At 51.6% G+C, this 19,567-nt stretch overlaps 1 protein-coding gene across 1 annotated transcript in view; it reads left to right on the forward strand.

Annotated features, from left to right (window-relative positions):
- Positions 3,432 to 19,567, forward strand: part of LOC106503960 (tumor necrosis factor receptor superfamily member 26) — a gene marked incomplete in the record, with an annotated part of 16,754 nt that continues 618 nt past the window's right edge. The window contains 5 exon segments of the mRNA XM_018042773.1: positions 3,432 to 3,546; positions 10,224 to 10,311; positions 11,060 to 11,188; positions 13,090 to 13,204; positions 14,629 to 14,702. Coding sequence (XP_017898262.1) covers positions 3,442 to 3,546; positions 10,224 to 10,311; positions 11,060 to 11,188; positions 13,090 to 13,204; positions 14,629 to 14,702 — 511 coding nt within the window.

Genomic DNA, 19,567 nt, shown 5'->3' on the forward strand with positions numbered 1-19,567 from the left:
ATAAGTGGCTGCGGTTTGAAGCCACTCAGACAAGGGTGCCGTGTTCTAGAACCACTCACTGTGACTCTGTGCAGGCTCCCCCCAATCTGCTGGCCCCTGTGACGTTGTCTGCGGTGTCCTTTTGTCAACAGAAATCTTGGTATCAGTGGAAGCGGGTGCATCAGGTTTGAGCCTCACCATCTGTAGGTTTTAAGTCTTGTTTGAGAAGCGCTTCACACACCCCAGCCACAGGTCCGCAGCACTGAGCTGCGTCTTCCTACTCAGCTCTACAGCTTCCTGGTTTTCATTTGCATGTTCGATGCACATGGACTTCCCTTCTGTGTACTGTATGAGGTGAGTGTGAAAGTTGCCCAGTCGTGTCCGGCTCTTTGTGACCCCATGGACTGAAGAGTCCATGGAATGCTCCAGGCCAGAATGCTGGAGTGGGTAGCCTTTCCGTTCTCCAGGGGATCTCCCCAACCCAGGGATCAAACCCAGGTCTCCCACATTGCAGGCAGATTCTATACCAGCTGAGCCACAAGGGAAGCCCCTAGGATGTGAGGTAGGAATCCACATATACACTGGATGCCTGGCCTCCATGGGGACATGCCGGGGTCCAGCCCCGGTGGATCCAGGGAATTCGAAGGGGAGACACCATCAGTGAGGAGAGACTTATTTATTTAGAAACATAGAGAGAGTAGGAAAGAATAGTATAGAGGGAAAAATAGAGGAGAAAAGAGGCTGTATTCCTTGGTTTACATAGAAAGCCAATAAAGCCCGAGACAAGGGGCTTGCACCGTCTACGTAGGCCAAAGGCGCCTGCTTGAATGCTGGAGGGTACCTGACCTTGGGCTCCCTCTCACGTTGGTCTTAGAAGCCCAGGCAAATACGTAGACATGGTGAGCCTCTATGCTCCAGATGGGAATTTAGCCTGAGTAGGAGAATAAGAAAAGAATGACATGGGGGAGCCCAGCATTGGTGCAAGACTCACAACTTTATTTTCAAAATCAGCTTATATACCGCAAGTTGTACATAAAGAAATAATGGAATATGCAGAGTTATGCAGGGGCAGCAGTCCTGACCCTTATTGAGGCCAGGCTTTTTTTGCATACCTTCCCGTATACATAAGTTCTCAGGTGATTTACATTATCTTCTGGCCAAGAGCCCTGTTAATATTTTATGGCTCTTTTCCTAGATAAATGTCTATCAACCAGAAAACTCATTTTCCCTTGAAGTGTATTTTCTTTAATCTGCATTACCCTCAAAGTACTAAATAAAGTTACATTTCTGTAAAACAAAGGTGCAATGGGTTATAACAAAGAAAGTACTTAACTCAAAGATCTCATGTTGTTAATACCAGGGCTACTACCTGTTTTTTCTACATACCAACTATATCAACAAATAAAAAATATGAAAACTTGGCAGCATATTGGCTCAACAATGAAACTGTTAATCAGTTCTATTCTAGTGATTCTGATTCTTCGGAAGCCCCTACACTCCTGGGATGTTTTAAGCCTCCTGTGCCTCTGGCGGTCAGGAGGCTCTAAACAATCACATGCATAGCTGTAAGAGTCCGAATAGATCTGTTAGGCAGGCTAGAAAGCCATCAGAGGGGTTTTGGGAATGAAACACTGTTGTTACGTCCAGGAGACTATTAACTGGAGCTCTAAGTTAATTTTCTTTTAGAGGAAGGTGGTGGGGGACAGCCCCCCTGTAATGTTAGAAGAATAAGTGGAAAGCATAACACAGTAAAGCAGGCAGACTCTGTTTTGGGGGTAGATGCTCGGGAAAGTCTGGGGGGGAGTCCCTGAGGCCTGATCCCACCTTTGCGTATGTCAGGCCCCTTTCCTCGTGACCTTTGCCACGAGCGGGATTCCCCATGCTGGCTCCCGGCAGGGACACAGCCAGAGCGCATGTGCACACCAAGTTCTTAGTGTACATTAGGGCACACCCACTGTGCTGTGCATTCCACAGGTTTAGATAGATGCTTAGGCCACGTTTCCACATTTACAGGGTCACAGAGTAATTCACCACCCTAAGGTCTCTTACAGTTATGTAAATAGATTAATTCACTTATCCATCCCTCCCCCTCCCCCCAACCCCTAGTAACCACTGATCCTTTTACAGGCTCCATCATTTTGCTTTTTCTCAGAACGTCACAGAGTTGGCACTATAACCAAGCAGGACCCTAAGGCCTTCCTAGAACATACCCTCCCCCAGGCACCATGTCCTCTACCTGTTCTCTCCGTGGCGCCCTGGGCCACCTGTCTTGTATCCTGGACCTTTCAGGGCAGACTGGGCCACCCAAGTGCAGCCTCACCCACCAGCCCCTCCACCCCCCGGCCTGTGCACCCTCGGAGTCTCCTCCAGAATTCTCTTCCTGTCCTTGGTAGGCCGAGGACTCATCTAAATCAACAATGAAAAATGACAAGAAATCTGGGTGGGCATAGTCCCAGGGGACCAGTGCCCAGACAGACGGTCACGACGTGCTCCGGTGTCAGGCAGCTCCTCCGAGTGGTGAGGACCTGGACTTGGCCTCTGGGTCCATCAGGTCAGCTCTTGGGCATCTGGATGCTGGTGGTGAAAAGTCTAGAATGATGTGGGGTTCAGAGCTGTGCTTTGCACCCCCTCAGCACCCCCTTCCTGACCCATTGACAGTGGCAGGCCTGCCTCCTAGGGCAGCTGGGCAGGAAGAGGATGGAATGGCGGTCAGGGAGGGTGGAAACTCAGGAGGGCCCAGGCCCAGGGCCACACCCAGAGCAGCAGAAGGAACTTACACCCTCCTCACCCTTCCCCCGCTTGGGGGAAGTGACATCAACTTCTAGTAGAAAGACTTTCTAGCAGACGCAATCCAGGTCTGTTCAGGGCTCAGAGACTCAAGAGCTGGCCGGCCCCTCCTGGAGCGCGGGATTCTAGGCGGGGGTGGGGGATGCTGGAGGAGGTGCAGGAGTGAAGGGGCCTGACGCCCCCTGTTGATGTGGTGGGCTCTATTCTGCTCTCCGCAGGAAGGAAGGGTCTCTCTCACCCCCTTGAATCCTCTCATCCATTGCAGGACATCCCACCCACGTGGCTCTAACCAGCAGCTCAGAGGATCCGGGGGGTCGAGGAGGGAGGGGAGACAGAAGCGACGTTTGCAGCAGTTTCCGATCCCTCGCCAGAGCCGCTGGGGCATCTGGGCCCGAGGGCGCGCGCGCCGCGGGGACCTCCTGGGCTGGGCATAGGGCTGGGGCCTGGGCCCCCGGGGCGTGCAAAAGGGGGCGCGGTCAGGGAAGCGCAGGCCGATGTACGTGACAGTCCCTCACGCCACCCCGCGCCCCTCATCCCACCCCCGCGTCGCTTTCGCTGGGCTTCGCGAGAAGCAGAAAGGGCGGTTCTCCAGGACTCCGCGAACCGGAACCCCGCTCGCGATTGGGCGGCGGCGCCGTCACGCTCCGGACGGGGCGGTGCTCAGGTCTGCCTTAAATGGGTCGCCGCACGGCCCTCGGCAGCGTTGCCATGGCCGGGCTGCGCGGCGTCTTCTTATTGCTGGTGCACGCTGTGGTGTTATTGATACTGCTCAAGAATCAGGTGGGACGGCAAGGGCGGGGCCGGGGCCTGGGCGGCGGGGCTCGCGGTGGGAGGACCCGGGGCTCCGGGGGGGACGCTGTGCCGGGGCGCGCGCCCCAGTGAGGCTGGCACCGGCAGGGGGACCCTAGAGGAAACACTTGGATGAAGCGTGAGTTTCATCAGAAAGGAAACCGGTAACACCCCGCACCCAGATGCCCAGCGGGGAATCTTCCCCTACTGAGCCCCATGCCGGGTGCAGCCTGCTGTACCCGCTCTGCCTGCCGGGGAGCGCGCAGGGCGCTGGCGGAGAAACGGCGGGGCGGGGCGGGCCGGCGAATGGGCGCGGGGCGGTGGGGGACGAACGGGCGCCGAGGAGCCCGGCGGAGAGGGGAACGGGGGCGCTGGAGAAGGGGGCGCTGCGGGGAAGCCCGGCGGAGAGGAGAACGGGGGAGCTGGAGAAGGGGGCGCTGCGGGGGAGCCCGGCGGAGATGGGAACGAGGGAGCTGGAGAAGGGGGCGCTGCGGGGGAGCCCGGCGGAGATGGGAACGAGGGAGCTGGAGAAGGGGGCGCTGCGGGGGAGCCCGGCGGAGAGGGGAACGGGGGAGCGGCAGGAGAAGGGAGCGCTGGTGGGGGGTTGGTGAACGCGGCGGAGATGGGAACGGGGGGCGCTGGAGGAGAAGAGAGCGCTGGTGGGGGGCGGGGGCGGGGGGGGGGAAGCCCGGCGGAGGTGAGCGCACGGTTTGCGGTGGAACGGCGTTGAGGCAGCGGAAACCAGACTAGTCAGGACCTCTGCACAGGGAGCGGAAGTTTAAAAGCTCTAGCTTGTGTCTTCCGCCGACTCCATTGTGCTCTGGCCCCAGGGAAGATGCTTCGGTGCCTTTTCTTCTGCCCATTGGCCAGTGATAAATCTTTCTTGGTGAAGTATCTGTTTTAATCTTTTGCTCATTTTCTTAAGTTTTTTTTTTTTTCCCCTGATTGTTCAGTTTTAAGTACTCTTCATGTGCTTTGGATATAAAGCTTTGATCAGATATACCCTTTTTGAAGGTTTTGTCCGAATTTGTGGCTGGTCTCGTCATTCTCCTAACCGTATCTTCTGTAGAAATTTTCTGTTTTGATGAAACCCAGTTGATCAGTTTGTCTTCTATGACTGTGCTTCCTGTTTTCTCCTAGGTTTTCTTCCAGCAGTTTTTATAGTGAGATCTTTTGTTTAAAAATTTTATGTTTGATTGTGCTCCCCTTGTGACTCAGCTGGTAAAGAATCTGCCTGCAGTGTGGGAGACCTGGGCTTGATTCTTGAGTTGGGAGGATCCCCTGGAGAAGGGAAAGGCTACCCACTCCAGTATTCTGGCCTGGAGAATTCCGTGGGCTGTATAGTCCATGGGGTCGCATCACTGACTCAATGGACATGAATTTGAGCAAGCTCCAGGAGATGGCGAAGGACAGGGAAGCCTGGCGTGCTGCAGTCCATGGGGTCACAGAGAGTCGGACCTGACTGAGCAACTGAACAATAACAAGGGTCTAACTCCATTTGTTTGCACACAGGTGTCTGGTTTTCTCAATACCATTTCCTCTAAAGACTGTTCTTTCCCCATGAAATGTTCTTGGCACTCTTGTCAAAAATCACTTGACCACATATGTGAGGACTAGTTTCGGACTCTGTTCTATTCCAGATATTTGTCTTACGCAAGTATCTAAATGGAAACCCACTCCAGTATCCTTGCCTGGTAAATCCCATGGACAGAGGAGCCTGGTGGGCTACAGTCCATGGGGTCACGGAGTCGGACACGGCTTAGCAACTAGCTAACTGTTTTGATTATTGTATCTTTGCAGTAAGTTTCAAAATCAAGAAGTGTAGGTTCTCTAACTTTCTTTTTTTTCAAGACCCTTTTGGCTACTGTGGGTCCCTTGAGACTCCATATGAATTTCTGTGTGGATTTTCCTTTGTGCAAAAAACATTCATTGGGATTTTGAAAGGGATTCTGTTGAATCTGTCAATCAGGTGGCATGGTGCTGACAGCTACACAGTGTGAAGTCTTCCAGCCACGGAGCACAGGGCGTCCTTACACTTATTCACGTTTTCTTTAAGGACTGTTTATACTTCTCTGTTTCCATCTCTCACCTTGCTTCTGTTCACTTTTCACTGTTTTATTTATTTTCATGCTATAGGAAATGGATTAAGTTTCTTCATTTCTCTTAATTGTTCCCTGTCAGTGTATTAAAATGCATTTAATCTCTTGTGTTGGTCTTGTACCCTGTAATTTTGCTAAATTTATTTTTGATTGCTAACAATTTTTTAATGTCACAAAATGACATATTTATGTTCTGTGCATAAAACAGACGAATAATTGTTTTATGCATTTGCCTTTAAAATGTGTAGGAGAGTGGGGCTTCCCAGGTGTCTCAGTGATAAAGAATCTGCCTGCCAGTGCCGGAGATGATTTGGGTTCGATCTCTGGGTCAGGAAGAACCCTTGGAGGAGGAAACAGCAACCCGCTCTAGTATTCTTGCCTGGAAATCCCAAGGACAGAGGAGCCTGGTAGGCTGCAGTCCATAGGGTTGCAGAGAGCTGGGCTTGCACATACACCAGGGAACGATGAGGGTCACCAAAAAAAAAATTGTGTGGGAAATAAACGTTGAACACACCAATATTATAACACTGCCTTTCATAATATCTCGGTGTTTACCCTTTTTCTTTTCGTGTGGCCTTGACTTACTGTGTGGTGTCCTTTTGTTTCAGCCAGACTCACTTTAGCATTTCTTCCAGGGCAGGCTGCATATCAGCAAACTCCCAGTATTGCTGGACATAGAATTCCAGGGAACAGTGTTTTTGTTTCGTTTTTTTAGCATCTTGAATGTATCAAGCATATTGCCACCTTGAATCCGTGGTGTCTGATGGGACATCTAGTAATCTGATTGAGGATTCCTATCATTTCTGTCTTGCTGATTTCAAAATTTTCTTTGTCTTTGGACAGTTTGATTATATGTTTCAATGTGGCTCTCTTTGAATGCATCCTACTGAGAGTTTGATTAGCCTCTTAGATTTATATCCTATATCAAATTTAGGATGTTTTAGGCCCTTATTTCGGAGAAGGCGATGGCACCCCACTCCAGTACTCTTGCCTGGAAAATGCTATGGACGGAGGAGCCTGGTAGGCTGCAGTCCATGGGGTCGCTAAGGGTCAGACACAACTGAGTGACTTCACTTTCACTTTTCACTTTCCTGCATTGGAGAAGGAAATGGCAACCCACTCCAGTGTTCTTGCTTGGAGAATCCCAGGGACGGGGGAGCCTGGTGGGCTGCCATCTATGGGGTCGCACAGAGTCGAACACGACAGAAGTGACTTAGCAGCAGCAGCAGGCCATTATTTCTTGTAATAATCTCTCTGTCCACTTCTTCTCCCTCCCTCTCCCTCCTGGGGCTTCACAGCTCATACGTTGGCTCCCCCGACAGGGTGCTGTAAGTACTCTAAGTGATGTTTAGTTTTTAAGTCTTTATTTCTTTCATTTATCAAACGTCTTGCCTTCATGTTCTCTGACCCTGTCTTTTGCCTGCTCACGTATCCTTTGGAGTGAACTGTCCGTCTCAGCTGCTGCGCGGTCTCACTCCAGGTTTTCTTGTTAGCTTCCTTTCCAGTTTCCTCTGTCTTTACTGATCTCCTTGTCTTGCTCCTGTATTACTCTGCTGACTTTGTCCCTGTTCCTTTAGCTCCTGAACATCTTTAAGACAGTCGCTTTAGAGTTTTGCTTAGTAACTCTGCCGTCTGGTCTTGCTCAGGAATGGTTTCTATCAGGTTTGTTTTTTCCTCTGAATAGCCCATGCTTTCCTGTTTCTTTGAGCTCCTTGTGATACTTTTGCTGAAAATGGGAGGGGGCAGGGAACTGGTGTTGGTGGGTCTGCAGACCACCTTCAGATTTTTCCCAGTGTCCCACTGAAGACCTTGAGTAGAGTTGGAGTCTTGCCTAAGCCTCTCTTTATCCTTTTCTATTCAACTTTTAAAAAGCAGCTTTCTTGAGAAATAATTCACATATCAGGGCTTCCCTGGTGGTGCAGTGGTTAAGGGTCCACCTTGCAATGCAGGGGACGCCTGTTCGATCCCTGAGCTCGGGAGGCTCCATGTGCCACAGGGAAGCTCAGCCTGAGCGCCACGTTACTGAGCCCGAGCTCCAGAGCCTGTGCTCTGCAAGGAGAGACGCTGCTGCAGCGGGACGAGCGTGCGCTGCAGCCAGAGAGCAGCCGCCACGGGCAGCGGCCGGAGAAAGCCCGCGCGCTGCAGGGAGGCCCCAAGGCGGCCCCAAGTAACTAGCGAGATGAAAGTACGTGAAAAGCAATGCACACGTCATACGATTTCACCCCTTTAAATAGGTCTTTTTTTGTTGTTAGTATTTTCACGGTCTGTGTAACCATCACCACAGTCTATTTTAGAACATTTTTCCCCTCAAAAGGAATCCCTTTTTTTTAACCAACCTCTGTATCCCCATTTTGTTTCCTTGGTGGCTCAGAAGGTAAAGAATCTGCCTGCAATGAGGGAAACCTCAGTTCGATCCCTGGCTTGGGAAGATCCCCTGGAGAAGGGCATGGCAACCCTCTCCAGCATTCTTGCCTGGAGAGTCCCATGGACAGAGGAGCCTGGCGGGCTCCAGTCCTCGGGGTCGCAGAGAGCCCCACGCGACTGCGACTGAGCGACTGACCGCACCTCCCCTTCTCCCCTCGCCCTGAGCAGCCGCCAGTCTACTCCGTGTCTAGTTCCTAGTTTCCCGATTCTAAATGTCTCATGCGAATGCAGTCATATAATGTGCGAGCTTTATGACTGACTTCTTTTACTTAGCATAAGGATTTCAAGAGCCATTCATGTTTTTCAAGGCTCATCCATAATAGTCCATTGTAGGGATTTATCCCATTTTGTTTAACTTGTAAACACAAATCTATAGGTAAAACTGTAGGTAAAAAGAAACACCCGTATTCATTTCTTCCCCCTGTACCCACTGATCCGCTCACCCTTGCTTGTGGTTTCAGAATTTTCATCCATTGTTGTTGTTCAGGCGCTAAGTCGCGTCCAAGTCTTTGCAACCCCATGGACTGCAGCACACCAGGCCTCCCTGTCCTTCACCATCTCCCTGAGCTTGCTCAAACTCCTGTCCGTTGAGTCGGTGATGCCATCCAACCATCTCATCCTCTGTCGTCCCCTTCTCCTCCTGCCCTCCATCTTTTCCAACATCAGGGTCTTTTCCAGTGAATCAGCCCTTCCTGTCAGGGGGCCAAAGTATTGGAGCTTCAGCTTCAACAATAGTCCTTCCAAAGTATAGTCAGGGTTGATTTTCAGTAGGATGGACTGGTTTATCTCTTTCCTGTCCAAGGGCTTCTCAAGAGTCTTCTCCAGCCCCACAGTGTGCCAGCGTCAATTCTTTATGGTCCAAGTCTCACATCCATCTGTTTGTCCTCCACCAACCTGTCAATATATAATCTTGCTTTACATGTGTTTCTGTTTAAAGACACCTGACTTAATATATACTTAATTCACTAACTGGGAACTCACGGCCAGTGGCACTGTATGGCCTGCCTGTATGAAGTTTCTTTAAGATGCCTTTTTTCTACAAATGTAGACACATCGCAGCCTTCTGTCCTTCAGAACACCAGGTGAGACTGGCTAGGAGACCTTGCTTTTCTTTCTTTTTTGCCGAGGCACACGGCGTGCTTGATCTTAGTTCCTCGGCCAGGGATAGTACATGTGCCCCCCCATGTAGTGGAAACGCAAAGTCTTAGCCTTTGGACCCTAGGGAACCATTTTAAACGTCAAGATCACCAACCAAAGACATGAAAACCAGGTGCAGAAAGGCTATACTTTACGCTGCGAGTTGGCAGAGGAAAGCAGCAGCACCTGGGTGGACCCAACTGGACCTGTGTTTCCAGGATGTGTTGAGGAGGGACTCTTGCCCTCCTGTGTACGTCCAGGAAGGCATCAGGGGGCTCGAGGTTGTGGTAACGAACACATTTCAGCATGTAGGCAAGTTCAAAAACACGGAATTCAGCGAACAATTGAGGCTGAACTGTCCTTCAGAAACAAACATGAAACCGTATATGAACAGGAGCTCCTCAGAATACAGAAAGCGGAGAATGATGTGATCACACGACGGAATCTGGAGTCCATAGACGTGGTACGAGAGCTCAATACACCTCAAAGCCAAGAAGTCGAGCAGGATAGGAAATCGGTACGGATGTGCAGTTCCTGGGACCTTGTAATTGACGGGCTCCTGCGTGGCAGTGTGCGTGCACATTCACGGGCACAATGTGTACGCATTCAGACACAGACGCTCAGATCCCTGTTCCCAACGCACGGACAGTGGCCTCTCTTGACAAAGTCTGTGTGCAGCTGCTGAGAACAGGAACTGTATGCTAGAAGAAAATCAAAGACTCACGAAACTCCAAAGGCTCACGACCACAAAGGGTCTACGTCTGACCAGGCACAGGGAACAGACGTCAGCCACGGAGGTGTCAACAGATCCACACGCATTTGGGGTGAAAGAGCGTGTTCCCCACACAGCCCTGCTCCGTACCACGAGTGGAGCAACAGGGAGCCTGAGGAAAGTCCCCGGCCAGAGCCTACCCGCTGAGGGAAGCCGCACCCGGGGGTGTCAGTGTCTGCTCCCATCAGGAGGGAGAAAATCTTCTGAAAATGCCCATGTCCCCTCTCTCATTGAAGGTCACCATGGTGACAGGGAAGACCTCATGTAACCCAGGCGAATATGAGGTTGGAGAAAATCTTTCCTGTAGCAGAGTCTGCCCAGCTGGTGAGTCTGGGGTGATTTAGAGCTTTGCAGGGAAGACTTCCTGCTTGGGAGAGGGGAGGTCAGGGGCACTTTGAGCAGAGCTGGGGGCAGCCTGCGGGGAGAACCTGGCTGTCTGGGGCAGGGTAGAGTCTGTCCTTGGCAGCCACCAGCTCCCTTAACCCGTCCAGACACACAGACACACTCCCATGTGATCAGCCAAGTCCCTTCCCAGCCCCCTCTGTGAGGGGCAGCTGTCCCCTCACCATGGGCATCCCCCCTCCCCGCATACACCTGCACACACAACGCATCTCGTCCAGGAACCTGTGCCTTCCAGGGGCCTGTGGCTCTGAGCCCAAGCACCTGGTACCTGGACCTATAGCCCCATACCCTCCCCACACTGCCCAGCCCACCCACCTGTACACACACTAGAGACATTCATACACAGACATCTCTGCATTCACACGCACACCTGCAGGAACCACGTGTAGGGAACAAAGGGACGCCGTTGGTCTGACTTGAAGTCTTGTGACCTTGCTCCAGCGCCCAGGCGCTGCAGGGCATCGGTAAAAGCTGGGGGGTGATTCAGGTCCCTGGTCTCTGGGACGGACACCTGTGGCCTGGGATCAGACCAGGTGTTCCCAGGAGGCCGGGGTGGGTTCGGGGTACTGTGCAGGGGGTCTGGTCTCCAGGTGCCTTGGGACCTCTTCAAGCTAACGCCTCAGAGACTGGGCGGGGTGCCCACCTCCCCTCCGTGTCCCGTCTCACGCAGGCTACTACGTAAGCACACGCATAGACCAGAACCACCACATTGGAGCCTGCTCGCCTTGCCCGTCTGGAACTTTCAGAGCTCATCCCAGTGAAGAGCCTCGATGCGTGCCGTGTGCCCAGTGCCGAGAGGGTAAGTGGCGGCAGTCCGGCTCACATGCCCCGTTGACCCGGCCCATGGGAACCTCCCCAGGGACAATGAGAGGTCCCAGAGGAGCGCGGGGGGAGCCGTCATCAGGGAGCGTGTGTGTTGCCTAAAGAAGCAGCTGCAAGTCATTAGGCTTTCAGACTTGCTGAGCATCAGCACGGTACACAGAAGTTCTTCTATCTCTGTGTATCGATGACAGTGTTTAAATAGGTAATTTTCCATTTTGTTTATCTTTAATTGGAGTGTAATTGCTTTGCAATGTTGCGTTAGTTTCTGCCGCACAAAAATGTGAATGAGCTAAGTGTATGTTTATGTCCCCTTCCTCTTCAGCCTCCCCTCCACCACCCTTGAAGTGTAATTTAAAAATACCACTTGCATTGGCAAAAAAAAATCGGAATAAATCTAGCGGAACATGTGTAAATATATATGTGAAAAACCACCTTTAATGAAACATAAATACAGAGAGAAACACCACACTGTAGTGAACCAGAAGGCTCAGGGCTTTGTTTTTCTTCCGTTGGGGCCATGCTGTGTGGCTTGCAACATCTTAGTCCCCGACCAGGAGCTGAACTTGGGCCCTGGAAGTGAAAGCTTCCAGTCCTAACCACTGGACCACCAGGGAACTCATTTGGTGGTGTATAAGGGTCAGTGTTTCCTGGAATGGCGCTTAGATTTTGAGCATTCCCAGTGAAAATTTCAGTGTATCAGTGTGTAAATCAGTTCATCTTGCCATAGACTTTGTTACTGTTAAGTCACTTCAGTCGTGTCCGACTCTGTGGGACCCCATAGACGGCAGCCCACCAGGCTCCCCCGTCCCTGGGATTCTCCAAGCAAGAACACTGGCGTGGGCTGCCATTTCCTTCTCCAATGTATGAAAGTGAAAAGTGAAAGTGAAGTCGCTCAGTCCTGTCCGACTCTTGGCGACCCCATGGACTGCAGCCTACCAGGCTCCTCCGTCCATGGGATTTTCCTGGCAAGATTACTGGAGTGGGGTGCCATTGCCTTCTCTGCCATAGACTTTAAACTGATACAGTTTCTATTTTTAAGAGGTAAAGATATGAGACTCCCCTGGCGGTCCAGCGGTTAAGAATCACCTGCTGATGCAGGGCACACAGGTTCATCCCCTGTTTTTCGAAGATCACGCGTGCCACAGAGCAGCTGCGCCCGTGGACCACAGCCACTGTGCCCACAGCCCCTAGGCCCATGCCCTGCAGGAAGAGAAGTCACCACAATGAGAAGCCACAACACAGAGTAGCGCCCGCTCGCCACAACTAGAGAGAGTGTGCACACGGTGGGCAAGAACCACACGGCCAGAAATAAACGCATAAATAAAATTTTTAAAAAAAGGTAAAGCACCGCAGCAGGAGTTGTCATGACCTTGCTGTGCTCACACCTGCTGGAACAGCTCCCTTCTTTCTTGGAAGATGAAAAGCAATTAGCACCCTAGCTGCCCCTCGTATTTGGCTCTGAGCAGAGACAGTGAGGCGGAGTGACATTCACGTGGGGGCAGAGAGTTGGCCCTGTGGAAACAGCCGCATAGACGTGAGATGTGGGCGCGGCCCCAGGACCCAGCCCTTCGCAGCTGGAAGGGCGAAACCCCCCAGTGATGCTGGGAGAGACTGTTCTCGGTCCACACCGAGTAGGGCTGTTGTGATCTTTCTGGGGAAACAAGCAGACAGGTTGATTTGGAGTGTATCTGAGCAGATGGCCCTCTGCCCCCAGCCCAGATTGCCAGGGCGCCCACAGCTCCTCCTCAGACACCCAGATGGCAGGGGGGAGGTCTGGAGGTGGATGCACGTGCTGAGCCTGTGACTGGACCTGGACGTGGCCGGGGGGCAGGACAGAGTCCAGGCCCCGGTGACTGACCCTCGGCCCGCCTCCAGCAGATCAGGAAGTGGTGAAGCGCTGCTCCACGACCAGCGACCAGGAGTGCCAGTGCCAGCCGGGCAAGTTCTACTGTGACTCCGAGGACTGCACAGAGAGCTGCTTCCGGTGTACAAGGTGCCACCCAGCGGTGGGAGCCGGCCAGCAGGCCTGGGCGGGCGTTCTCTTCTCCCCTCACCTGTTTGTTTCTGGGTCACTTACTCAGCCACCCCCTGGCCAGAGCCTCTGTTTTCCCATCTGTGTAATGGGGCTAATGGTAACACCAGCCCCACTGAGGAGCCCTGAGGATTAAGGCAGACGAGTCACCTGCAAGTTTCCATGTGGGGGTGAACTGGAGTCATTGCTCACCCATTTCTCCCTCCTTTCATTCCCTCATTCATGTGTGACTATGAGCCCCGCTGTGGCCTGCGGGGTTGTATTGCAGGCCTGGGCCCCAGCAGTGGTGGAGAGCACCCCAACACGTGGGCAGTGATGGGCGCACGAGGGACAGAGAGGCAGCAGGAGACAGGGCCCTAGAGCGGAGGCAGGGAGGGCGGGACAGAGGGTGGAGCCGCGGGACGTCCGGGGGAGGAGAGCTGTAGGCAGGGGGCCGCCCCCTGGCCCGGCCCAGGGGGGATGGCCAGTGAGTGTTTTCTGCCCCTGATGTTGCAAAGCTCCGCGACCGGGAGGCTTTTGAAAAACAAGAAAAATGTATCCTTTCACAGTTCTGGAGACTGGAAGTCGGAATCAAGGTGTCCGCAGGTCCCGGCTCCCTCCATGGGCTCTCGGGAGGAACCTCACGCTTCCGCAGCTTTGCCGGCACTCCTTGGCGCCTCGGCTTGTGGACGCTTCGCTTCAGTCTCTGCTTCCGCCTTCCAGGGATGGTCTCCCGTGCGCTCTCTCAGCGTCTTCACGTGGCTTCTCTCTCTCTGCATACATCTTCCCTCTTGTGAGGACGCTGCTCACTGACTGAGGCCCACCCTGATCCGGTGTGACCTCCTCCTAAAGGATTCCATCTGCAGAGACCCTGTTTCCACACCCGGTTGCCTTCTGTGGTTCCCGGTGGGCTTAGATTTGGAGCCGACTTTGAGGAAGACTCAGTGGTAAAGCCACTTGCAAAATCACCTGCATTTGTAGATTCTTAACTGCCACTCAGACCAGCTTGCACTGTTGGCTCAGGAACCCGCCAGGTCCAAAGCAAGGACACCCTCCAGGTCTGGGTTGATCAGCTCTGGCTTGTCCCCTTCTCCACGAGCTTCATCTCAGGCTGCTTTCCCTCCCGGTAGAGGTACGGCCACGTCAGGACCAGTCCTCGTGGCCACACACAGAGCTCTATCCGGGGACAGAGACGGGGGCACTTCCCCCATCTATCAGAGATTCCTAAGTTTTATCCTCATTGATCCAGTGTGGGCCAGACATCCCGGCACATGCCACACTTCTCATGGGCCTGCCGAGGAGGTTGGGTTGGTCCCTCTAACCCCTGACTGGTGGGTGGTGAGTAAGATTCTCTGGGCCGGCCCGAGCGAGGGGAAGTGATGCTCACAGTTTCTCTGTCCCCTCAGGTGTGGAGACGGCGCCATCCTTCAACCCTGCACTGCCATAAACAATACAGTTTGTGCCTTAAACCCAGAGTCAGGTGAGGGCCCGATTCCATCCCTTAAATCCGTAAAGGCCAAAGGCTGAGGCTCTGAGGGTCCCAAAGTCCCTGTTGTCGGAACTCATCTCTGCTGCTGTAATGAAAGGAGCCAGAGGCTGTGATCAGAGGTGCTGGCTGTGTGTCAGGAAACTTTATTCATAAAAGTGGGCTGTGGGCCGTGGGTCTTCGTTCGTAGACTCCTGTCTTGAGTGAACAGGATCCTTGTGGACCAGTTATGGCTTCCCTGTCCTTGTCCCTTGAATTCTGGGCGTGTGGGCTCAGTCTGGGCCGACCAGGCTGACCAGGTATCAGGTGGAAGGGACTGAGCGCTCTGTGAGACCTGTCCTTCCTGACATCCCAACACCCGGCTGCTTCCCTGCTTGGTGCGGCCTCAGATGGGACTTAGGAATGTGAGCTGGGTGCACACCCCCAGCAGAGTTGATGCTCGACTACTGAGTATCTGTGCAAATCTGTGCAAGACTGTTTTCCTTTTCTTTTTTTAAATTGAAGTCTTGGTGATTTACACTGGTGTAAAGTGGTTCAGGTATACACACACACACACACACAGACATGTACGTGTGTGTGTGCTAAGTCGCTTCAGTCGTGTCCGGCTCTGCGACCCCATGGACTGTGGCTTGTCAGGCGACTCTGTCCATGGGATTCTCCCAGGCAAGAATATTGAAGTGGGTTGCCATGCCCTCTTCCCAACTGAGGGACGGAACCCGCGTCTCTTCCATCCCCTGCACTGGCAGGCGGGTTCTTCACCCCTAGTGCCACCTGCTTCCTCACAGCTCAGCTGGTGAAGAATCTGCCTGCAATGCAGCGGACCTCGCTTCCATTCCTGGGTCAGGAAGATCCGCTGGAGAAGCGAACGGCTACCGACTCCAGTATCCTGGCCTAGAGAATGCCATGGAGTTTATGGTGTATAGTTGGACACAACCGAGCGACTTCCACTCATTCAGGACCACCTGGGAAGCTACACATATATACTACACATATATAGTCAAAGCTGTGGTTTTTCTAATAGTCAAATATGGATGTGAAAGTTAGACTGTAAAGAAGGCTGAGCCGAAGAATTGATGCTTTTGAACAGTGGTGTTGGAGAAGACTCTTGAGAGTCCCCTGGTCTGCAAGGAGATCCAATCAGTCAATCCTAAAGGAAATCAGTCCTGAATATTCATTGGAAGGACTGATGCTGAAAGGTGAAGCCCCATACTTTGGCCACCTGATGAGAAGACCTGACTCCTTGGAAAAGACCCTGATCCTGGAAAAGATTGAGGGCAGGAGACCAAGGGGTCGACAGAGGACGAGATGGCTGGATGGCATCACCGACTCGATGGACACGAGTTTGAGCAAGCTCCAGGAGATGGTGAAGGACAGGGAAGCCTGGCGTGCTGCAGTCCACAGGTCCGAAGAGCTGGACACGACTGAGCGACTGAACAACAGCAACAAATATACACATACATATCCTGTTTCATATCCCTTTCCACTATGGTTGTCATCGCAGGATCCTAAATACACTTCCTTATGCTACACAGTGGGATCTTGTCGCTGTTCTGCTTTGTACACGGTGATGTGTGTCTGTTCACCTCTAACTCCTAGTTTATGCTTCTCCCACCACTTCTTTGGTAACCGTAAGTTTGTGTTTGAATCTGTGGGTCTGCCTTTGTTTCCAAAGTGAGTTCACTTGTGTCATCTTTTGGATTCCTTGGATACGTGGTCTCACGGGGTATTTGTCTCACTGACATCACTTTGTGTGATCATGGTTCATCCAGGTCTCTGCTGAAGTCTTGCCCATTTTTATGTTGGCTGGCTGGGTTTTTATTTTCTCATTTTAGATGCTTATCTGGAAACACTGATAATTATTTGTAAACGTGGGACACAAGCTCTTTGTGTCGGGTGTCTGGGCCTCTTGTGGACAAAGGTCCTTCCTTCTAACAAGGTCAGGTTTGTGGCTGTTTTCTGCCAGCGTTGGTGCTCTTCCTGTCCTGAGGGAGAAACCTTTGCTCAGCTAGAGAAGGTGTTCTGTCTCATGACCTGCCGGAAGCTTCTCTTTATCACTGTGCAGGACCGCAGTGGTGTCTGTGTGGTGTGAGGCGATTTCCCCACTGCACACACGGACGACACTGCATCATGCTTTGAATCCAGTCTCTTTCCCACCCTAAGTGATACCAGGTCGTAGTGAGCACAGTGGCCACCGGGCGTCTCTGTTCCAGGGTCCGTGTCGCCTTCCCCCTGGCTTTCTCCTTGGAGCCCGAGTTCCCCTTGTTTCCTTCCCTAAGGTCATCAGACCATCCTTGGACTCAGCATATACGTTTACATTTTAAAATAAGCTCCTTAATTTCTTAAAGTGTGTTACTTTTTACTGGACTGACTGACTCTTTGCAACCCCATGGACTGCATCACGCCAGGCTTCCCTGTCCATCACCATCTCCCAGAGCGTGCTCAAACTCATGTGCATTGAGTCGGTGATGCCATCCAACCATCTCATCCTCTGTTGTCCCCTTCTCCTCCCGCCTTCAATCTTTGCCAGCATCAGGGTCTTTTCTACGGAGTCAGTTCTTCGCATCAGGTGGCTAAAATGTTGGGAGCTTCAGCGTCAGCATCAGTCCTTCCAGTGACTATTCAGGACTGATTTCCTTTAGGATGGACTGGTTGGCTCTCCTTTCAGACCAGGGGACTCTCAAGAGTCTTCTCCAACAGCACAGTTCAGAAGCATCAGTTCTTCAGTGCACAGCTTTCTTTATGGTCCAACTCTCACATCTGTACCTGACCACTGGAAAAGCCACAGCTCTGACTAGACGGACCTTTGTTGGCATTATAGTTTCAGGTGGACTGCAAAGGGACTCAGCTATACATATACATGTATCCATTCTTTCCCAATGGAGAAGGAAATGGCATCCCACTCCAGTATCCTTGCCTGGAGAATTCTGTGGACAGAGGAGCCTGATGGGCTACAGTCCATGGGGTCACAAAAAGTTGGACACGACTCAGCGACTAACAGATTCTCTCCCAAAGTCCCCTGCCATCCAGGCTGCCATGTGACACTGAGCACATTTCTCTGTGCTGTTCAGTAGGACCTGTTGGTTCCATTTTAAATTTTAGCAGTGTATACATGTTGCTCCCAGACTCCCTAACTATCCCTTCTCTTCTGTCTTACCCCCCACCCCCCAGCAACCATAAATTCATTCTGTGAATCTGTTTCTCTGTTGTAAATAAGTTTGTTTGTATCATTGCTTTTTAGATTCCATAAATAAGGGATGTCATACAATACTCCTTCTTCTCTGTCTGACTCACTTCACGCAGTATGACAGTCTCGGTCCCTCTGTATTGCTGTAAATAGCATTATTGTTCTTTTTTAGTGGCTGAGTAATATTCCATTTTAAGTATGCGCCCCGTGTTCTTTATCCAGGCCTGCTGGTGGACATTTATGTTGCCTTCATGACTCAGCTATTGTGAATAGTCATGCTATGAGCATTGGGGTGTATGTATCTTTCCAAAGTAAGAGTTTTCTCTGGATATGTGCCCAGAAATGGGATTACTGGGTCGTATGAGAGTTCTCTTCGTAGCTTTCTAAGGAACCTCTACACTGTTCTCCACAGCGGCTGTATCCGCGGATATGCATCCCCAAGACGAGTGGAAGCAGATTCCCGTTTGTCAATGCTCTCTGCTGCATTCGTTGTTTGTAGAGTTTTGGTGATGACCGTTCTGAATGGGGAGGAATGACGGTTGACCGTAGCTTTGATTTGTGTTTCTCTACTAATTAGTGATGTCGAGCGTCTTTTCCTGTACCTTTTCAGTTTCAGTTCAGTTCAGTCGCTCAGTCGTGTCCGACTCCTTGCGACCCCATGAATCGCCACACGGCAGGCCTCCCTGTCCGTCACCATCTCCCGGCGCTCACTCATACTCATGTCCATCGAGTCCGTGATGTCATCCAGCCATCTCATCCTCGGTCGTCCCTTCTCCTCCTGCCCCCAATCCCTTCCACCATCAGGGTCTTTTCCAATGAGTCAACTCTTCCATGAGGTGGCCAAAGTACTGGAGCTTCAGCTTTAGCATCATTCCTTCCAGAGAACCCAGGACTGATCTCTTTCAGAATGGACTGGTTGGATCTCCTTGCAGTCCAAGGGACTCTTAAGAGTCTTCTCCAACACCACAGTTCAAAACCATCAATTCTTCGGTGCTCAGTCTTCTTCACAGTCCAACTCTCACATCCATACATGACCACAGGAAAAACCATAGCCTTGACTAGACGGACCTTAGTCGACAAAGTAATGTCTCTGTTTTGAATATGCTATCTAGGTTGCTCATAACTTTTCTTCCAAGGAGTAAGTGTCTTTTAATTTCATGGCTGCAGTCACCATCTGCAGTGATTTTGGAGCCCCCAAAAATAAAGTCTGACACTGTTTCCACTCTTTCCCCATCTATTTCCCATGAAGTGATGGGACGGATGCGATGATCTTCGTTTTCTGAATGTTGAGCTTTAAACCAACTTTTTCACTCTCCTCTTTCACTTTCATCAAGAGGCTTTTTAGCTCCTCTTCACTTTCTGCCACAAGGGTGGTGTCATCTGCATATCTGAGGTTATTGATATTTCTCCCGGCTATCTTGATTCCAGCTTGTGCTTCTTCCAGCCCAGTGTTCCTCATGATGTACTCTGCATAGAAGTTAAATAAGCAGGGTGACAATATACAGCCTTGATGTACACCTTTTCCTATTTGGAACCAGTCTGTTGTTTCATGTCCAGTTCTAACTGTTGCTTGCTGACCTGCATACAGATTTCTCAAGAGGCAGGTTAGGTGGTCTGGTATTCCCATCTCTTTCAGAATTTTCCACAGTTTATTGTAATCCACACAGTCAAAGGC

Source organism: Capra hircus, chromosome 29, assembly GCF_001704415.2.
Source record: "Capra hircus breed San Clemente chromosome 29, ASM170441v1, whole genome shotgun sequence".
In the NCBI taxonomy this organism is placed as follows: domain Eukaryota; kingdom Metazoa; phylum Chordata; class Mammalia; order Artiodactyla; family Bovidae; genus Capra; species Capra hircus.